This window comes from Mesoplodon densirostris, chromosome 13 (assembly GCF_025265405.1).
Source record: "Mesoplodon densirostris isolate mMesDen1 chromosome 13, mMesDen1 primary haplotype, whole genome shotgun sequence".
In the NCBI taxonomy this organism is placed as follows: Eukaryota; Metazoa; Chordata; class Mammalia; order Artiodactyla; family Ziphiidae; genus Mesoplodon; species Mesoplodon densirostris.
Genome location: NC_082673.1, coordinates 67,905,857 through 67,922,221, shown reverse-complemented (window position 1 = coordinate 67,922,221; position 16,365 = coordinate 67,905,857). Strand labels below are relative to the sequence as shown.

Sequence of the window (16,365 nt, the reverse complement as noted above, 5' to 3'; positions counted from 1 at the left end):
GAAAGAAGCACATAATCAGAAGGACTAGAATGGGGGTGAGAAATAAGGAGTTAAAAGGTAAGCATTCTTACCATGGGAAAATATTTAAGGAATGATTAATTTTCCCTCAATGTTGTAGCATTTTTTTAAATAAAGAAATAGTTGAAACTTGATAAATTCTACCATATATTTTTATTCTTATAAATAAACCTTACATAATTTTCTTTTTTCACATATGTGAATATGTATAGCTGCTCAGAGAAGGAATAAACATTGTCTATTTTTATAGCCTATCAACTAAGAGTGTGTCAACCTCCACCACCCGTACCCAATGCTGATATTTTGACAGAAGATGATGAATTTGAAATAGGTAAAGTCTGCTAAATTACTTTCAAAGAAAACGTGCTGTTATCAGAGGTATTTACTTTAAAAGAAATAAGAATAAAGAATAGTAGCAGCCTGTCTTAGACCTTATTTCCCTGGATCGATAGGGATTGTAAGAATGGATAACAATGAAAAGAGGAAAGGGAGTATTAGGCAAGAAGAAAGAATTCTGTATTTCCAGGATGTACAGTTAGAAAACAGTGCAGGAATTTGAACCGTATAACTATTCTGGTAGTTCCTTCCAAAGTAATATTTTGCTCCCTTCCAACACTGTAGTCTTAACTACTCTTTGAATTCAGGCATAAACCTGACATGTATAATGAAGGATATGTAGGGTGTATTAGAAGACATGTCTTATCTCCATGTCTTTGAAAACAATTGGTTGGTTATGCTCTATTTGATCGTAAATAAAGTCCTTTTAAAACTTGGTTGGAAATTTAACTGTAATAATATCTAATAGTTTGAAAAACTATGTAAGAAAAGAAGACATCCTAATGTTATCATAATAAATTTTTATCATTATTATCCTAGTAATATTAATATTGGTTGAGAAATGTAAGAAAACATCAGTGACCAATGTACATCTAATCTTAATAGCAATAACTAGGAATCTCCTTTTAACTACTTGATATATTTTTAATGAATATCTTACCCGTACCAACCGGATTATTTCCTTACTACTATTGCTTATATCTAAACAGATTGCCCCAGTACAGTCTTACTGGTAATTTATTCTTAGCTTCAGTTCTGATTGGTCAGTGCTTATGACGTACTAGTAGTTCAATATTTTGAATGTCATCACTGCTTATAACTAATAGAATTTTTAAATTGATTGAAAATGACTGAAAGAAAAAGTATTCTAATTTTATATTGAAACATCTGTTTATTTTAACCATTACCTTGTTGCTTATCAGAAGCCCCTTCTGCATTTTTTTTTAAACAGGTGATATTATTAGGTATCAGTGTCTTCCAGGATTTACTTTGGTTGGTAATGCAATTCTGACATGCAGATTAGGAGAACGACTCCAGATGGATGGAGCGCCTCCAGTTTGTCAAGGTACCAATTCTTATGATTATTTATTTCTAAATATCTGTTTTATGTTTAATTCAGTACTAGCAAAATAGAGAAAAATCTATTTTATATAATTATTATATATTTAACTGACAATAATGTTAAATATTATACAACTCATAAGTGGTATTTTTCATTCCATTATCTCAGATTTAAGTAAACATTTTTAATTCATCCAAGGCTTAATTTTCGTAGTTTGTCCCAAACTCAATTCAGTCTATTTAAATTATTTTTTGCTGTGAGAAGTGGAAATGGAGGTAGAAAGCAAGAAAAATCACTTTAAATAAAGGTTCCAATGTTGACTGCAAGTAGTTTCTATTCTGACCACTAGAATCATTAAACTCTTTTGAGCACCTGTTAAGAATGAGGATCTGAGGGAAAAAACAAACAAACAGAAAGTTGTAAATGGTCCGTGCTGTGAAAGCAACATGGTGTAAGGGATATGACAGCCATACAGCTTGTAGCAAGACAGCACTAAGGAAACAGGCCAGGGGGCTATAGAGTCACATAATTTTAAACTGTTTATAGGACAGGGAAAGCTTGATGGAGGCCTTGTTCCCTGAGTCATAGGTTCCAAATGAAAAGTGATACTTACTTTGGTAGAACTAAGATAGGGAAAGTGTGGTCCAAGTGACAGAGGTATATGCAAAGACACAGAAATGAAAGACAGTGAGGTACAGACTTCAAGGTATCCACTATGTTATAAGGGCAAGACCGTGATGGATCTTGAATGATGTTGGGATTTTGACGTTCAGGAATCATGTATTATTAACTTTTATAGCTCCTAGGGCCTTTAACAGTGCCTAACACATAGTAACTAATTATAAATATTGGTTAATTTGAATAAAATTGAATTGAACTTGATTATACATCTCCAGATTTTCTTGGATTACTTCCTTCACTGGGGTTTATTCTTGAGAAATAGAAATCTGTTTTATGCAGTATCTTAACTGTTAAATGAACCTAAAACAAAAATTCTGTTTATTATTACAAGCATGCTGTAAGTAGGAATAAACGTTTGATTTTTCTACCTCACAGGAATCCTTACAAGAAGATAGAAGGATTTTCATAAGGGGCTTTTACAGTTTTTTAAAAAAAGACATGTTTGGAGGTATAACCAGCAACAATATAAGAATTTTCCTTGCTCTTAGTCAATGATTTTTATAGGCCATCTTAAAAGTTGTTTGTTTATTCTGAAGTCTACCACCTTTACTCCTGAATGAACAAGCAATTACATACCAGGATTTCTTCCTTGACCCAATGTATACACTTCATTGTGAGCTCTTGGAGAGCAACACTTCTTTTTTATATATCTGGATCCCAATTCAATATTATATTTAATTAAAAATACAAAACAGTTTTGTTATTTGAGTCCCTCATCTCTCAGATTTTCAATATCATATTTCTAAAATCAGAATTTCCTATAGATTAGTAAATGTGTTTCTTCTTATTCTATCTGCTCTGGAGAATACAAAAAAGGATGATCAGTCTTTGTCTCATGATAACACTATGGGTACTAGCTAAAAGTTAATTATCCTTCAGAATGAGTTTATGCAGTGTTGTTATATTAATTAATTGACCAGGCACTTAAGCTAAAAAGCTGAGTTAAAATTTTGTTTGAGTTAATTCATAATCCCACTAAAAGATTGTCATTCATTTGGAATCTGTTGTAACTAATCTATACTGCTTTTGGTCTATTTTAAATTATTTGATTTTTTCACTTTTCCTAAAAGAGGCTATAGCATTTTTGTTATTCCTCCCTGGATCCTCAAACATGGAAAACAAGTCTAAATACGGTGCTCTTCAAAGGATTTGATGTAAATGAAATATGATAGGTAACTACAGATAGTTACAAACATGGAGTCCATCTAGCTGAATGTGTGAGACTTTCTGTACTTTAAACTTTCTGGGCATTAGTTTCCTCATATGCATAATGGGGATAAGAATTGTAGACATTTCTTAATGTTGCTGTGACAAGTAAGTGATATAATGAACAAAAGGTGCTTAACAGTATCTAATGTATACATATTTACTCTTGATGATTGTCTTACTCTTGACGTATGTTGGTTAGTGTGAGAATAGGTTACTTTGTGTATTTACAGTAAATTATATTGAATCATACCAATTTTTCAAAAATAATATGGAATATTTGTTCAATTGAAAACATTGGGAGCATTAAGATACAGCACCTGCTTTTCAATAACAATAGCCTAAGAAGAAAGTCAAAAAAGCGATGAAATGATAGACATAAAATTGCTAACTGCAATAACAGAAGCATACATTACAGAGGTACCAAGAAGAAAATCAGCAGTTCTGCTTGGGTTGATGGAGGAGATGTTCAGGAAGTGTTTGTTTCACAGAGAATGAGACTTGATCTGGGTTTTGAGATGCACTAACATTTCAAATGCATCAGACAAGAGTAAGACTTTGAAACAGAAGCACTGATGGATAGGCTGAGTTCAAAAAAATTATAGGTCATCCAGTATGTTTGGAGCATTCTGTTTCAGAGGAGGAGCCACAGAAAACAAAGCTGGAGAAGTAGGCAGGGACTGAAGTTGAAGGTCTTTGAAGGTACTGAATGGTTTTTAGTAAGGGAATAACATGTTCAGTAACCCAGTTAATCACTTAGTTAAATATTTCAGCAGTATGAAACAGCAGGGCACACACAACATAAACCCTTTCATAAAACTTACTTCAGTTTGTCATATGGTTATATATCTTTTATTTTAATATGCCATAGCTATATATTCACTAATGTTCTTCATCTTTGACCCAAGTTTTCCATTTCATTTCTAGCCTTCAAGTTTGTTTGTTTGTTTATTTATTTTACATATTTTTCATTTTGTGAAAAGCAAATATCAGGTTTCTCTTTTTAGACTGAGAAGGACTTAATACTATTTGCTGAATTATTATTTTTTTAATCTTGACATCACATCCAAGAAGCGAACATCTCAGATTCAAATAAGAGAAATAGAAGTTAAAAAAAAAAGAAAGAAAACAACTCTTAGATTAGCTATACTGTATTCTATAGTAAAAATGTAAATATCTGTATATGAAGTTATGGCAGTTATTTTCAAGTTATTTCAAGTTATTAACTTGATTAAAGAACAATCATATGTTGCCATAATTCACTATTTTTTTTTTACTCTTTTCCATCCCTATACTACATGAAGACTTTATAATTCAAAATATTTCATGTCCTTCCACCCTGGAAATGACAAATATATAAATCCTTCATCGATTCATCTGTATTTTAGCAACAGTATTTGATATTTTGAAGCCTAGTTTATTGGAACAAACATTGAGAAACAAAGATTCTATTTAAGATAGTGATCTAATTATTTTGAGATACAGCACTCTAAATCCAAGGTGGAAGTTGATGTATAGTGATTGGATTTGTAAATGGAATGAGATGTATTTCCAATTCACCAAATCCTCAAAAATTATCTAGTCTACACTTCACTCCAGTTGCTTGAATGTACGCAGTAATAACACTCAAAAATTGGTCCAAGCTATATTTAAAAACTATTTTTCAGTGATGTACATAGGATATTTTACTGTAGTGGCTACAATGGCTTCCAGGTAAAAAGTTCTATACCATATTGAACTAAATCCTGTTTGTTATATATTGGTTTACTTCTATACTGTGTGGGCTATATTGAGCAATTCCAATACTCCTCCCACGCCATAAAACTCAAAGTCTTAAGGAAAAAAAAAAAGGGCTGAAATGGCATCATTTGAGTGATAAGGATTTGATCATCTTGGTCACATTCTCATTCCAAATGCAAATTTAAGTATATGTTTCTATTATTTGGTCCAATGCATAATGGTATTGAGGCCAACAATTAAAGCATAGTAGTTTACTATACCTTGGAGATACACACACACACGTGCACACACACGCACACATTCTCAGGATGTACAGCAGAGGTACTGTTATGAAATGAAGAGCTGTGCTTTGTCTTGCACTTATATGGAAATAGCAGGAAGAACTGAAAGGTAACTGGCGACCCAAAACTGTTTTAAATCCTCGTGGCTTAAGCATATTCATGAGATTAGAAGTGACTTTGCCTGGAGTGAATACTCTGAGATAGGGCAGTTTCCTGTCTGTCCTCACATACCTGAGTGAGTTAAAGTTTGAGGACAGAAGAAAAAGTAAGGAAGGAAAAGGACAGGGTAAAGACATAGGCAAGAGAGGCAGAGGGGAGAAGACGTAAGAAGATGATGGAAAATAGGGAAATAATATAAAGAAATAGAAGGCAATAAATGCCTTATCTTTTTACTATCTACATATTTATTGTCCAGAAAAAAATGTATCTTCCATGTAATAATAAAAGGAAATTAATACCATAAAATTTTAGGTCATTCCTCCATATTTTGAACTGCAAGCTTATTATACAAGTTGTCTTTTTATACACATAGCTCAAGATATTATCTCCTTTATTGTTATTTAATATGAAAACATTTAAAACCTGGGTATTTAATGCAATTTTCACTTAAATACATTTCAATTAAAGTATTGAAATGCAACTTTAAAATGCAACTTTCACTTAGGTCTAAAACACTAGCATCATCTAATGGTATATAATTTTTGACAGTGATCTGTCCTGCCAATGAATTACGCCTGGATTCTACAGGAGTCATATTGAGCCCTGGATATCCTGACAGTTACCCAAATCTTCAGATGTGTGCCTGGAGCATTTCTGTGGAAAAAGGATATAATATTAGCATGTTTGTAGAATTCTTCCAGACAGAAAAGGAATTTGATGTTCTTCAGGTGTATGATGGTAACCATGGGTTATATTTACTGGATATTCATAAATTCAATTCAACTGCTCTAGTTATACTTTCAGACCTTCAGTAGACACACTGCTTATATGATTTTATTTTATCTTATGGGTATTTTTAGAAGTATCAACATCAAACTTACCTATATACCATATGAAAATTGTAGTTAGCTTGATTATTATGTCATAAATTGTAGCTGCTTTAGCTATGGAATTAAAATGTTTAAACAAACATTTTATGTTATGTTTTAAGTTATTATTGATGAAGTAAATTGGTTCTGGATTAATTTCACTATATTTAATACTATTCTAAATATATAAAATACTAAAGATGAATTATTCAGTTACACCTAAATTGTATTATTTTCTTTCTGAAGGACCAAATATTCAAAGTCCAGTGCTTGTTTCACTCAGTGGGGATTATTCATCTGCTTTTAATATAACAAGCAATGGTCATGAAGTATTTCTTCAATGGTCAGCAGATCATGGCAATAACAAAAAAGGCTTCCGGATAAGATATATAGGTATGTGATATTTATAACTTCAGTACAGATCTCACCTGCATCCTCAGTATGGTTGTGATTAAAGAGCATAGACACATACACTATTTAATTAGGTATGAATTTAAATCATATTTCTTCCATTGATGTTTCTTGAGCAATTTATGTAACATCTCTATGCCTCAGTTTCCTCATTGTAATGACAATAATGCTATGTATTTCATATAATTTTCAACTGATTAAAAGGACTTAAGGTATTTATGACTTATCTAAGTTAATTATAAATTAAACTCTGGGGCTTCCCTGGTGGCGTAATGGTTAAGAATCCACCTGCCAATGCAGGGGTCATGGGTTTCAGCCCTGGTCCGGGAAGATCCCACATGCCATGGAGCAAATAAGCCCATGCACCACAACTACTGAGCCCAGGTGCCACAATTACTGAAGCCCATGCAACTAGAGCCCGTGATCCACAACAAGAGAAGCCACTGCAATGAGAAGCCCACACAAAGCAACGAAGAGTAGCCCCAACACGCTACAACTAGAGAAAGCCCACGTTCAGCAATGAAGACCCAGTGCAGCCAAAACTAACTAACTAAATTAATTAATTATAAAAAAAATATTTCCAGCCCCCCAAAAATTAAACTCTGATATTTTAAGTGCTTTATTTCCCAGCAGAAATTTCCCTTGAACTCTCACAATATGTTAATAGTGTTGCTCAGTGGTATCTGATCTACTTAATATATATAACTCCTTTAAATGAGGAGTTTAAACAAAAGGTAAACATACAGTAGAAAAAATCTTTGTCTTCACTACTGCCCACCTATTTATGATACTTGCTAAAGTATATTAAATATTAAAAGAGAAAATGATGAACACATCACTTAGAAACAGTTTTAAAAAAATATTGTTTTGTCATCATTGCTTTCAATTGGGTAATATCTAGAAAGATGTAGGCTGAAAATCCTTATTAATATCAAGATGAAATAGCTTTTCCTATATGCCTTCTTGTTTATAAGGTCTACTGATACTGAGCCAATAATTTTCTTGTTAAGTGTACCTAGTTTTCCATTATGCAAAGATTATATCCCTTCTCTTTATTGCCATCCTAAATCATGTCAGATGCCGTAGGTATGTGCTCAATAACAGAATACTTCAGAGCCAATTAACCATCTCTATCTGTACAATGTTCAGACTATGTCTCCCCAAGCTATGGGTCATTGCTAATCGATTCTATTGAAAATTACTTTCGGGCTTCCCTGGTGGCGCAGTGGTTGAGAGTCCGCCTGCCGATGCAGGGGACACGGGTTCGTGCCCCGATCCCGGAAGATCCCACATGCCGCGGAGCGGCTGGGCCCGCGAGCCATGGCCGCGGAGCCTGTGTGTCCGGAGCCTGTGCTCCGCAATGGGAGAGGCCACAGCAGTGAGAGGCCCGCGTACAGCAAAAAAAAAAAAAAAAAAAAAAAAAAAAGAAAATTACTTTCTTAAATATTTTATAGATTATTCTGACACAACAATTGTAGACATGGACTTAGATAAAATTTTGAATTCCTATTGTAAAGATAAACTCTTGAATTTTACTCATTTATATAACTTTGCATATATGTATATAATGTGCAAATACAATTTTTGTCTACTTTGATTTTAAAACTATAAGATGATAATTTGCCTTTATCAACAATTTGTCTTTTACATATTAGAAGTAACTTGTCACTGACATTATAACATGTTTATAAGTTTTATCCTATAATAGATATCTATTAAATTTGAAAAATGTTATTAGGCATGCGAAGGAGAAATGTTTAAAAAATTAAACATACACCCAAGTCATTCTTGAGATTTTTCATATTTAAATGTGAACTTCGTAAATGTCTTTTTATTAAAGTTGTGCCAGACTGTATTTAAAAAGTCAGAACGTTAAATTATTTTTTAATAAACATAATATAAAGGGAAATCATACAAATCCAATAGTTATAAGCATTAGATTCACTATATTAAAGACTAATCCTTATTTATGTTGATATTCATGACAAAGATAGATATAAATATAATGAAAACATCATTTTTATCCCCAAGAACAGCTTGACATATTGAATAAAAATTTTTCCTTTAGAAAATGACAGGTTATGACATATATATTCTAAGTCCAATCTATTTCTTACTATTTACCCCTAAAGTCTCATTTTTTTCTCAGATGAATACATTGATGTCTCAGAGGGTAAAAGGATCCTGCCAGGCTGAATAGTCTCAAAAGTACATATATATGAAAAAGCCATTTCACGTTATCTTTTGACATTCTAGACTTCAGGAGATGAAAGAAGTTTTATTTTAATGGCATTTTTTATCACCATATATAAGCACTCTTGGCAGCATGGAAACTCTTTAATAAACTGGAAGAGAGGATTATGGAATGTGGAGGGACTATATTAGACATCCACCAAAATGAAATGCATGAACTAACATGACATAGGTGTCTGCAGGTAATTTCAAAGTGACATGTAAACAACATGCTCTAAAATATTGCTACTAAACTGTGGCATTTAGGCCCTTCAGATGACAGGAAATACCAGTTCCAAAATTCAATAAACTATTTGTAGGGCTTTTGGACCTCCAGGGTATTAAGAAGGTATAATGTATTTCAATTAGGAGACACCTCCAGTGACAATAAGAATCAGAAGAAAGCCCAAAAATAGTTATGTCTCCTAAAAGTTATGTCACTAGATTGTCAAGTGGATGGAAAATAATATATGTCCATATGAAGTAAAACTCACATAGATGGCAATTGAATTGGCCAATTTTTATGAAGTAGTATTTACTTTTAGGTTTTTATAACTCTAGATTGTAAAGAGTTTCTGTTTCATTAATTATATATAATTTTTATTTTTTTCTTTTAAAAAGCTTTCTACTGTAGTACACCAGAATCCCCACCTCATGGATACATTATCAGTCAGACAGGTGGACAGCTTAATAGTGTGGTCCGCTGGGCCTGTGATCGAGGATTCCGACTTGTTGGGAAAAGCAGTGCTGTGTGCAGAAAGTCTTCCTATGGGTATCATACATGGGATGCACCGGTCCCTGCTTGTCAAGGTGAAGTATATTAACCAGAAATGGCACATTAATAAAAGATTAACCCCATTTAACTTTTATTTGGATTTCTGAAACTTCCAAAATTATAAATATGTAGAAGCATATTATAGATACCTCTAAGGAAAATAAGGCTTAAAAGCACAGACTGATAAATTTGAGGAGCATGAGACACATTGTCTTATAATTCTTCATTTGTTGTTATGTGATTTATGCCTTTACTCTATCCACTTATATGCATACTTTACTCATACATCTACCATTCCCGTCACTTTGCTGTCAGAAAATGAATGACCCAGACCTGGAGTGTGTGTTAGTGTGGAGTCTGCAGAGAGAAAAGAGAGGATAAGAGTAGGCAAGGTCACTGATGATGTTCACTCTCAAGTATGCAAAAACGTGCTCTCAGTGCAACAAATTTAAAAGAGGAAAATGTAGCCAATTACCACATTATTTTTTCTTCACTGTTTAGATAACTCAACAGAGATGTCTTTCATTTCCATTTTATTTTGTTAAAAAGCAAGGCACTCTGAGCATTGTATCCTGCTATAGCAAAAAAATGACAAATCAACAAATGGCACATTTTAGAGCTTTGGACTAAGTCTTGTTTTTAAAAAGTAGTTGAGTCTCTTAGGTAGGTATAGTAATAAAGACAAGTTCAATATCAAGAAAATGTAATGTTATTGGACTTTGAAAATTTTCAAACATCACATTATTTTGTAATATGAAATTTACATTTATATTTGATTTATTTTACCCAGCATGTGGAGGCATGTATAACAACTATGAACCCTCACATTAAAAATGAGGGACGCTTTCAGTTAATAAATAATGGGTGTTACCTATAATCTACTTATTGGAGGCAATTTATATAAAACAAATAAAATATAAAAGATATCAGTTAAAATTTAAACAGCAGCAAGTTAAAATGAGCAGAGAATAGATATTACCAGATACCCAAAATGGTTTATTTTACCTGTTAAATTGCAATTTCTAATTCATGAAAATGTAGCTTCCATAGGCATGTATAAATAAATGATAAATGAAAGAACTGTTTCCTTATATTGTTGATTCAGAAACATTAATTACTTACTAGAATTCTGGGATGTATCCTAAACTTAATGGGTTACCAACATTGAAGGTGCTGACTTCATGTAGAATAGATACATTTTAATAAACTAGAAAAACATCTGCTTTCCTTTGACCAATGAATAGCAGGAGTATTTATAAATTTTTAGGATTAAATGGTTTCCCAGAATTGGTTTGAGAAAAAAATCATGATCTCATAATTTTAGAATCACAGGGATTTAAAATGTATATAATTGGGCCTCCCTGGTGGCGCAGTGGTTGAGAGTCCGCCTGCCGATGCGGGGATACGGGTTCGTGCCCCGGTCTGGGAGGATCCCATATGCCGCGGAGCGGCTGGGCCCGTGAGCCATGGCCGCTGGGCCTGCGCATCCGGAGCCTGTGCTCCGCAACGGGAGAGGCCACAACAGTGAGAGGCCCACATACCGCAAAAAGAAAAAAATAATAAATAAATAAAATAAAATATATATAATAACTTCTAAATCATATAGATTTTAAATAAACATTTAAATGCTCTGAACTTTGAACAATTAAATTTCAGTTATTAAGGATTGTTTATATATATAGATAATCTTTGAGAAACCTTTAGTGAAAATAATTAACTGTTGGTTAAAATAAAAATTTATCCTGAACTTTCTGAAGTTTTGAAATTGCTTTGTACTGTCAGCACTATAATTTCATTGATTTTTTTATATAATATGACATTTATATATGGAGCATTTTTTAATTGTTCTTGATTGAAATTTTTCTATAATTACAAATAGATTATTTTTTAACATCTTTATTTGAGTATAATTGCTTTACAATGGTGTGTTACTTTCTGCTGTATAACAAAGTGAGTCAACTATACATATATGTATATCCCCATTTCTCCTCCCTCTTGCATCTCCCTTCCACCCTCCCTATCCCACCCCTCTAGGTGGACACAAAGCTACCAGCTGATCTCCTTGTGCCATGCATCTCCTTCCCACTAGCTATCTATTTTACATTTGGTAGTGTATATATGTCCATGCCACTCTCTCACTTTGTCCCAGCTTACCCTTCCCCCTCCCCGTGTCCTCAAGTCCATTCTCTAGTAGGTCTACATCTTTATTCCTGTCCTTCCCCTAGGTTCTTCAGAACCATTTTTTTTTTAGATTCCATATATATGTTAGCATTCCATATATATGTGTGAGCATTCCATATATATGTGTTAGCATACAGTATTTGTTTTTCTCTTTCTGATTTACTTCACTCTGTATGACAGACTCTAGGTCCATCCACCTCACTACAAATAACTCAATTTCATTTCTCTTTATGGCTGAGTAATATTCCATTGTATATATGTGCCACATCTTCTTTATCTGTTCATCTGTTGATGGACACTTAGGTTGCTTTCATGTCCTGGCTGTTGTAAATAGTGCTGCAGTGAGCATTGTGGTACATGACTCTTTTTGAATTATGGTTTTCTCAGGGTATATGCCCAGTAGTGGGATTGCTGGGCTATATAGTAGTTCTATTTTTAGTTTTTTAAGGAACCTCCATACTGTTCTCCACAGTGGCTGTACCAATTTACATTCCTACCAACAGTGCAAGAGTGTTCCCTTTTCTCCACACCCTCTCCAGCATTTATTGTTTCTAGATTTTTTGATGATGGCCGTTCTGACTGGTGTGAGGTGATACTGCATTGTAGTTTTGATTTGCATTTCTCTAATGATTAGTGATGTTGAGTATACTTTCATATGTTTGTTGGCAATCTGTATATCTTCTTTGGAGAAATGTCTTTTTAGGTCGTCTGCCCATTTTTGGATTGGATTGTTTGTTTTTTTGATATTGAGCTGCATGAGCTGCTTGTATATTTTGGTAAATCAAAATGTAGCTGAAAAATAAGATATTTTGCATAGTAAAGTGATAAAATATTTATAACTCAAAGAATCATTTCTAAAATTGATCCTTTATGTTCACTGAAACAATTTTAAAATATTAATTATTTTATAAAATTGTTTGTTGTATGTGACATGTGTTTGGACATAGCTAATTGAAATGAAAGGGTTAAATGTCATTGGGGAGAACTATTCACACAATTTTTGTTTTGCTCCAAATTCGTTTTGCATTCTTCAGTTATTTTTATTCTTCTTGTCTCTTCAGTCTCCTTATACATCCTCACATATATTTACTTGAGCTATGGTTACACGATGTGAACACAATTAAAGATAGAAAATTTAGTCTGTTATCTCTATTTCGGTTTGAGAAGGTGTTTTATTTCTTTGTCTACACATCACCTAATCATTCATTGACTCCCTGCCCTGTCACGAATTAAACCATTATCATCCCTCTACACAATCGAGTATTGTACAGGGTTATGCAGAAACAGTCACTTTGTATTCCCTGTTTCACTTTTTTTTCAAGTTCTAACACATCTTTTATTGTCTTCTTAGTTATTATAAAAGGAAATATCAGCCAACATTCACTACCAATATGAGATATACGTGAACATTTGAGATATACAGCTGGCAAATGAACACTTTAAAAATGTTCAACATGACGAACTGTTAGGGAAATGCCATCAGACCATAGTAAGATAACTCTACACACTTTTAAAACAGGTTAATATTTAGTACATTTTATATAACAAACAAGTACAGGTATGGGGACATCTTTGTTCCACTTTTAATTTGTGCTTGTTTCAGAGCTCTGCAGAGAAGCTTCTGACAATCACTCAGTGATGATGGTTCTTCTGAACTCTGTTTGTTTTCCTTTTTTTTTTTTTTTTAGCTAAGAAGTTAAATTGTATAGTATCTACAGGCACATTTATCCTATCATTTTAGTATGTTGTCTGTTTTTCAATTCTAAAATACAGTCATTGTATACTAACTACATATATGGAAACTGTACCATTTAAACTAAATTTCATTGTTACTTTGCTCTAAGTTTAACCTACTCTACCCCAACAATGTACAGTTAATTTTTAAAACATGAGTAAATACACAATCTTTGGTGGGGATTCAGTGGAGAAAGAGTTTATTACAAATTGAAATACCCAGAAGTCCTAAGTGGAAATACAAATATTGCTTTAACAGACATCAGGGAACCATTTACCTTTGCAACACTATTTTAGAGGTCTATAATTAGATAGCAGGGATAATAACATAATTATATGAGATTGCTTATATAATTTATTAAATCAACATTACTACTTTTCTGTTTATAATTTGCAGGTTATCAAATTACAAAAGATCAAGCTATTCACCAGTAGGGAGTCTGCTAATCCACTTTGAGAATTTTATATGTGTTTTACTAAGATTTTTTTTTATTTTGTAGTCAATTTGCATGAATTAATTAAAATTAAACACCTAAGTGGTAGATTTTATAAGAGAAGTAGAAACAATTTTAGGTTGAAATGGAGACAGAATATTTACAGCTTTTGTAAATACTCAAACTAAACTCGTATCTTTCTATAATTTCTTTTGATACGAGAAAAATATAGTTACAAGTTTAGAATCTCTTGTATGAAACCAATAAAACTAGTTATTTCAGAATTTAGAGGTTTTCTGATTTTATATAATAAACTATTGAAATATAAATTTATACTGTAATTATCCCATTATGGTAAAACTAACTTCTACGTAAATCAGATTTATTGTAGATAAAAACCAAGACATCTAAGACATATCAGTGAAATGCAGGAAGATCAAAACTAGGTTTTAAGACGATAAGTCCTGGCCCTATATTTATTAAATATATCTATACACATGATATTCTATGGAAGGTGCACAAGCACATAGAGTTTGGCTGCACCTAAGGCAAAGTAATATCCAGCTTCCAGGTAAAATAAATCTATTTGTTTTATTCCTGGCCGAAACCCTGATGAGTGTTGGTTACCACTACCTTTATAATCTTTAATAACCATCAAATTGAATTGACCTAACTTGCTAGGTCCAGACATGAATTAGCACTAATACACTCTATATTTACTTAACTTGCCTTCTCTTATAATCTGTGTGCATGCTGATAACCATGCGCATGGTGACAAAAAACTAAGTAAGAAACCAAGAAATAAAGTGTTAATAGTTTATGGATTCACCAATTTAAAAACATTCAATCAGAGTTTGAAATAAATGATTCAGAAAGTTGTAGTTCAAAAAAGGTTTTGGTGAAGATATTCTGAAATTGTTTTAGAGGAATTAGTAAAATTCCAAATAGTTTTACATGCTTTATACTCTATGAGACTTATCTAATTATTTTTCTGTTTCTTTGGTTTTGTATTATGTATTTATTTTAGCAATTTCCTGTGGGATGCCTAAAGCTCCAACAAATGGAGGAATACTCACAACAGACTACTTAGTAGGAACCCGAGTTACCTATTTTTGTAATGATGGATATAGATTGTCATCTAAGGAACTTACAACTGCTGTCTGTCAATCAGATGGAACTTGGAGCAATCATAACAAGACTCCTCGCTGTGTTGGTATGTATGTGAAGGAAATTTCATCACTTGTGTTTCTACTGGCATCTTATATGATCTGAAATTTTATGTATTTTTCAGATTTTAGAACCATTTCCTAAAATGATGTCTAAGAGGGAAATAAAAGTAAATTAAGCTGTCTTGTACTAGGAAGAACTGAAATACAGTATAAGGACAGTTTTACTCATTTTCAGAAGCTCCAGAATATTTATGTCAAAAAAATAAAGTGGCATTTTATTTTACATAGCAACGTTTATTTATTTTGTAAAAAGTCATCCATCAATCAGCATGTGTTTTCAATACATAGGTCTTCGAAAAAAGATTTTGTTTACATTAATAAAGTTATATTTTAATACATTCAACTGATTTTTATAAACAAAAATGATGCTAATGAGATGATCCATAATATTCAACTTTTGTCAGAATTCTTCAGGTTACTTACATTTAGAATAGTTCTCATTCCTGCCATCAATACTGTAATAGGTAAATGACTATTATATAATGGTTATAGAAAATAATTCAGATAAAATATTTGGTAGAAAATGATTAGAAAATGCACCTTTAAATAAGGTCTTTGATTTTTCTCTGTAAATCAATTACTTATTCTATTTAGTACTAACATTTCAACTTAGCTGTGATTTCATTTAAAATGGGGTTGTTAAATTATTTGCAATCTTTTTTTTTTTTTTTTTTTGCGGTATGCGGGCTTCTCACTGTTGTGGCCTCCCCCGTTGCGGAGCACAGGCTCCGGACGCGCAGGCTCAGCGGCCACGGCTCACGGGCCCAGCCGCCCCGCGGCATATGGGATCCTCCCAGACCGGGGCACGAACCCGTATCCCCTGCATCGGCAGGCGGACTCTCAACCACTTGCGCCACCAGGGAGGCCCTATTTGCAATCTTAACATAAGTGTCTAATAATGTGTCTACTTTTGCTGAGCAAGTTTTGAATTAGCTGAAGTTTATATCACAAGTCTTTCATAAAAAGATCATTCTCATAAAACAAATTTCCTCAAAATATAGTCCTTCCAAAACTTT

At 32.8% G+C, this 16,365-nt stretch overlaps 1 protein-coding gene across 3 annotated transcripts in view; it reads left to right on the top strand.

The window, feature by feature from the left end:
• CSMD3 (CUB and Sushi multiple domains 3) overlaps positions 1-16,365 on the top strand; it is a 1,097,518-nt gene that overhangs the window by 1,001,870 nt on the left and 79,283 nt on the right. For all 3 annotated transcript variants that reach the window (XM_060116495.1, XM_060116494.1, XM_060116493.1), the window contains 6 exons: positions 269-349; positions 1,307-1,420; positions 6,034-6,222; positions 6,600-6,746; positions 9,618-9,806; positions 15,148-15,333. In XM_060116495.1, coding sequence (XP_059972478.1) covers positions 269-349; positions 1,307-1,420; positions 6,034-6,222; positions 6,600-6,746; positions 9,618-9,806; positions 15,148-15,333 — 906 coding nt within the window. The remainder of the gene's footprint in view (positions 1-268; positions 350-1,306; positions 1,421-6,033; positions 6,223-6,599; positions 6,747-9,617; positions 9,807-15,147; positions 15,334-16,365) is intronic.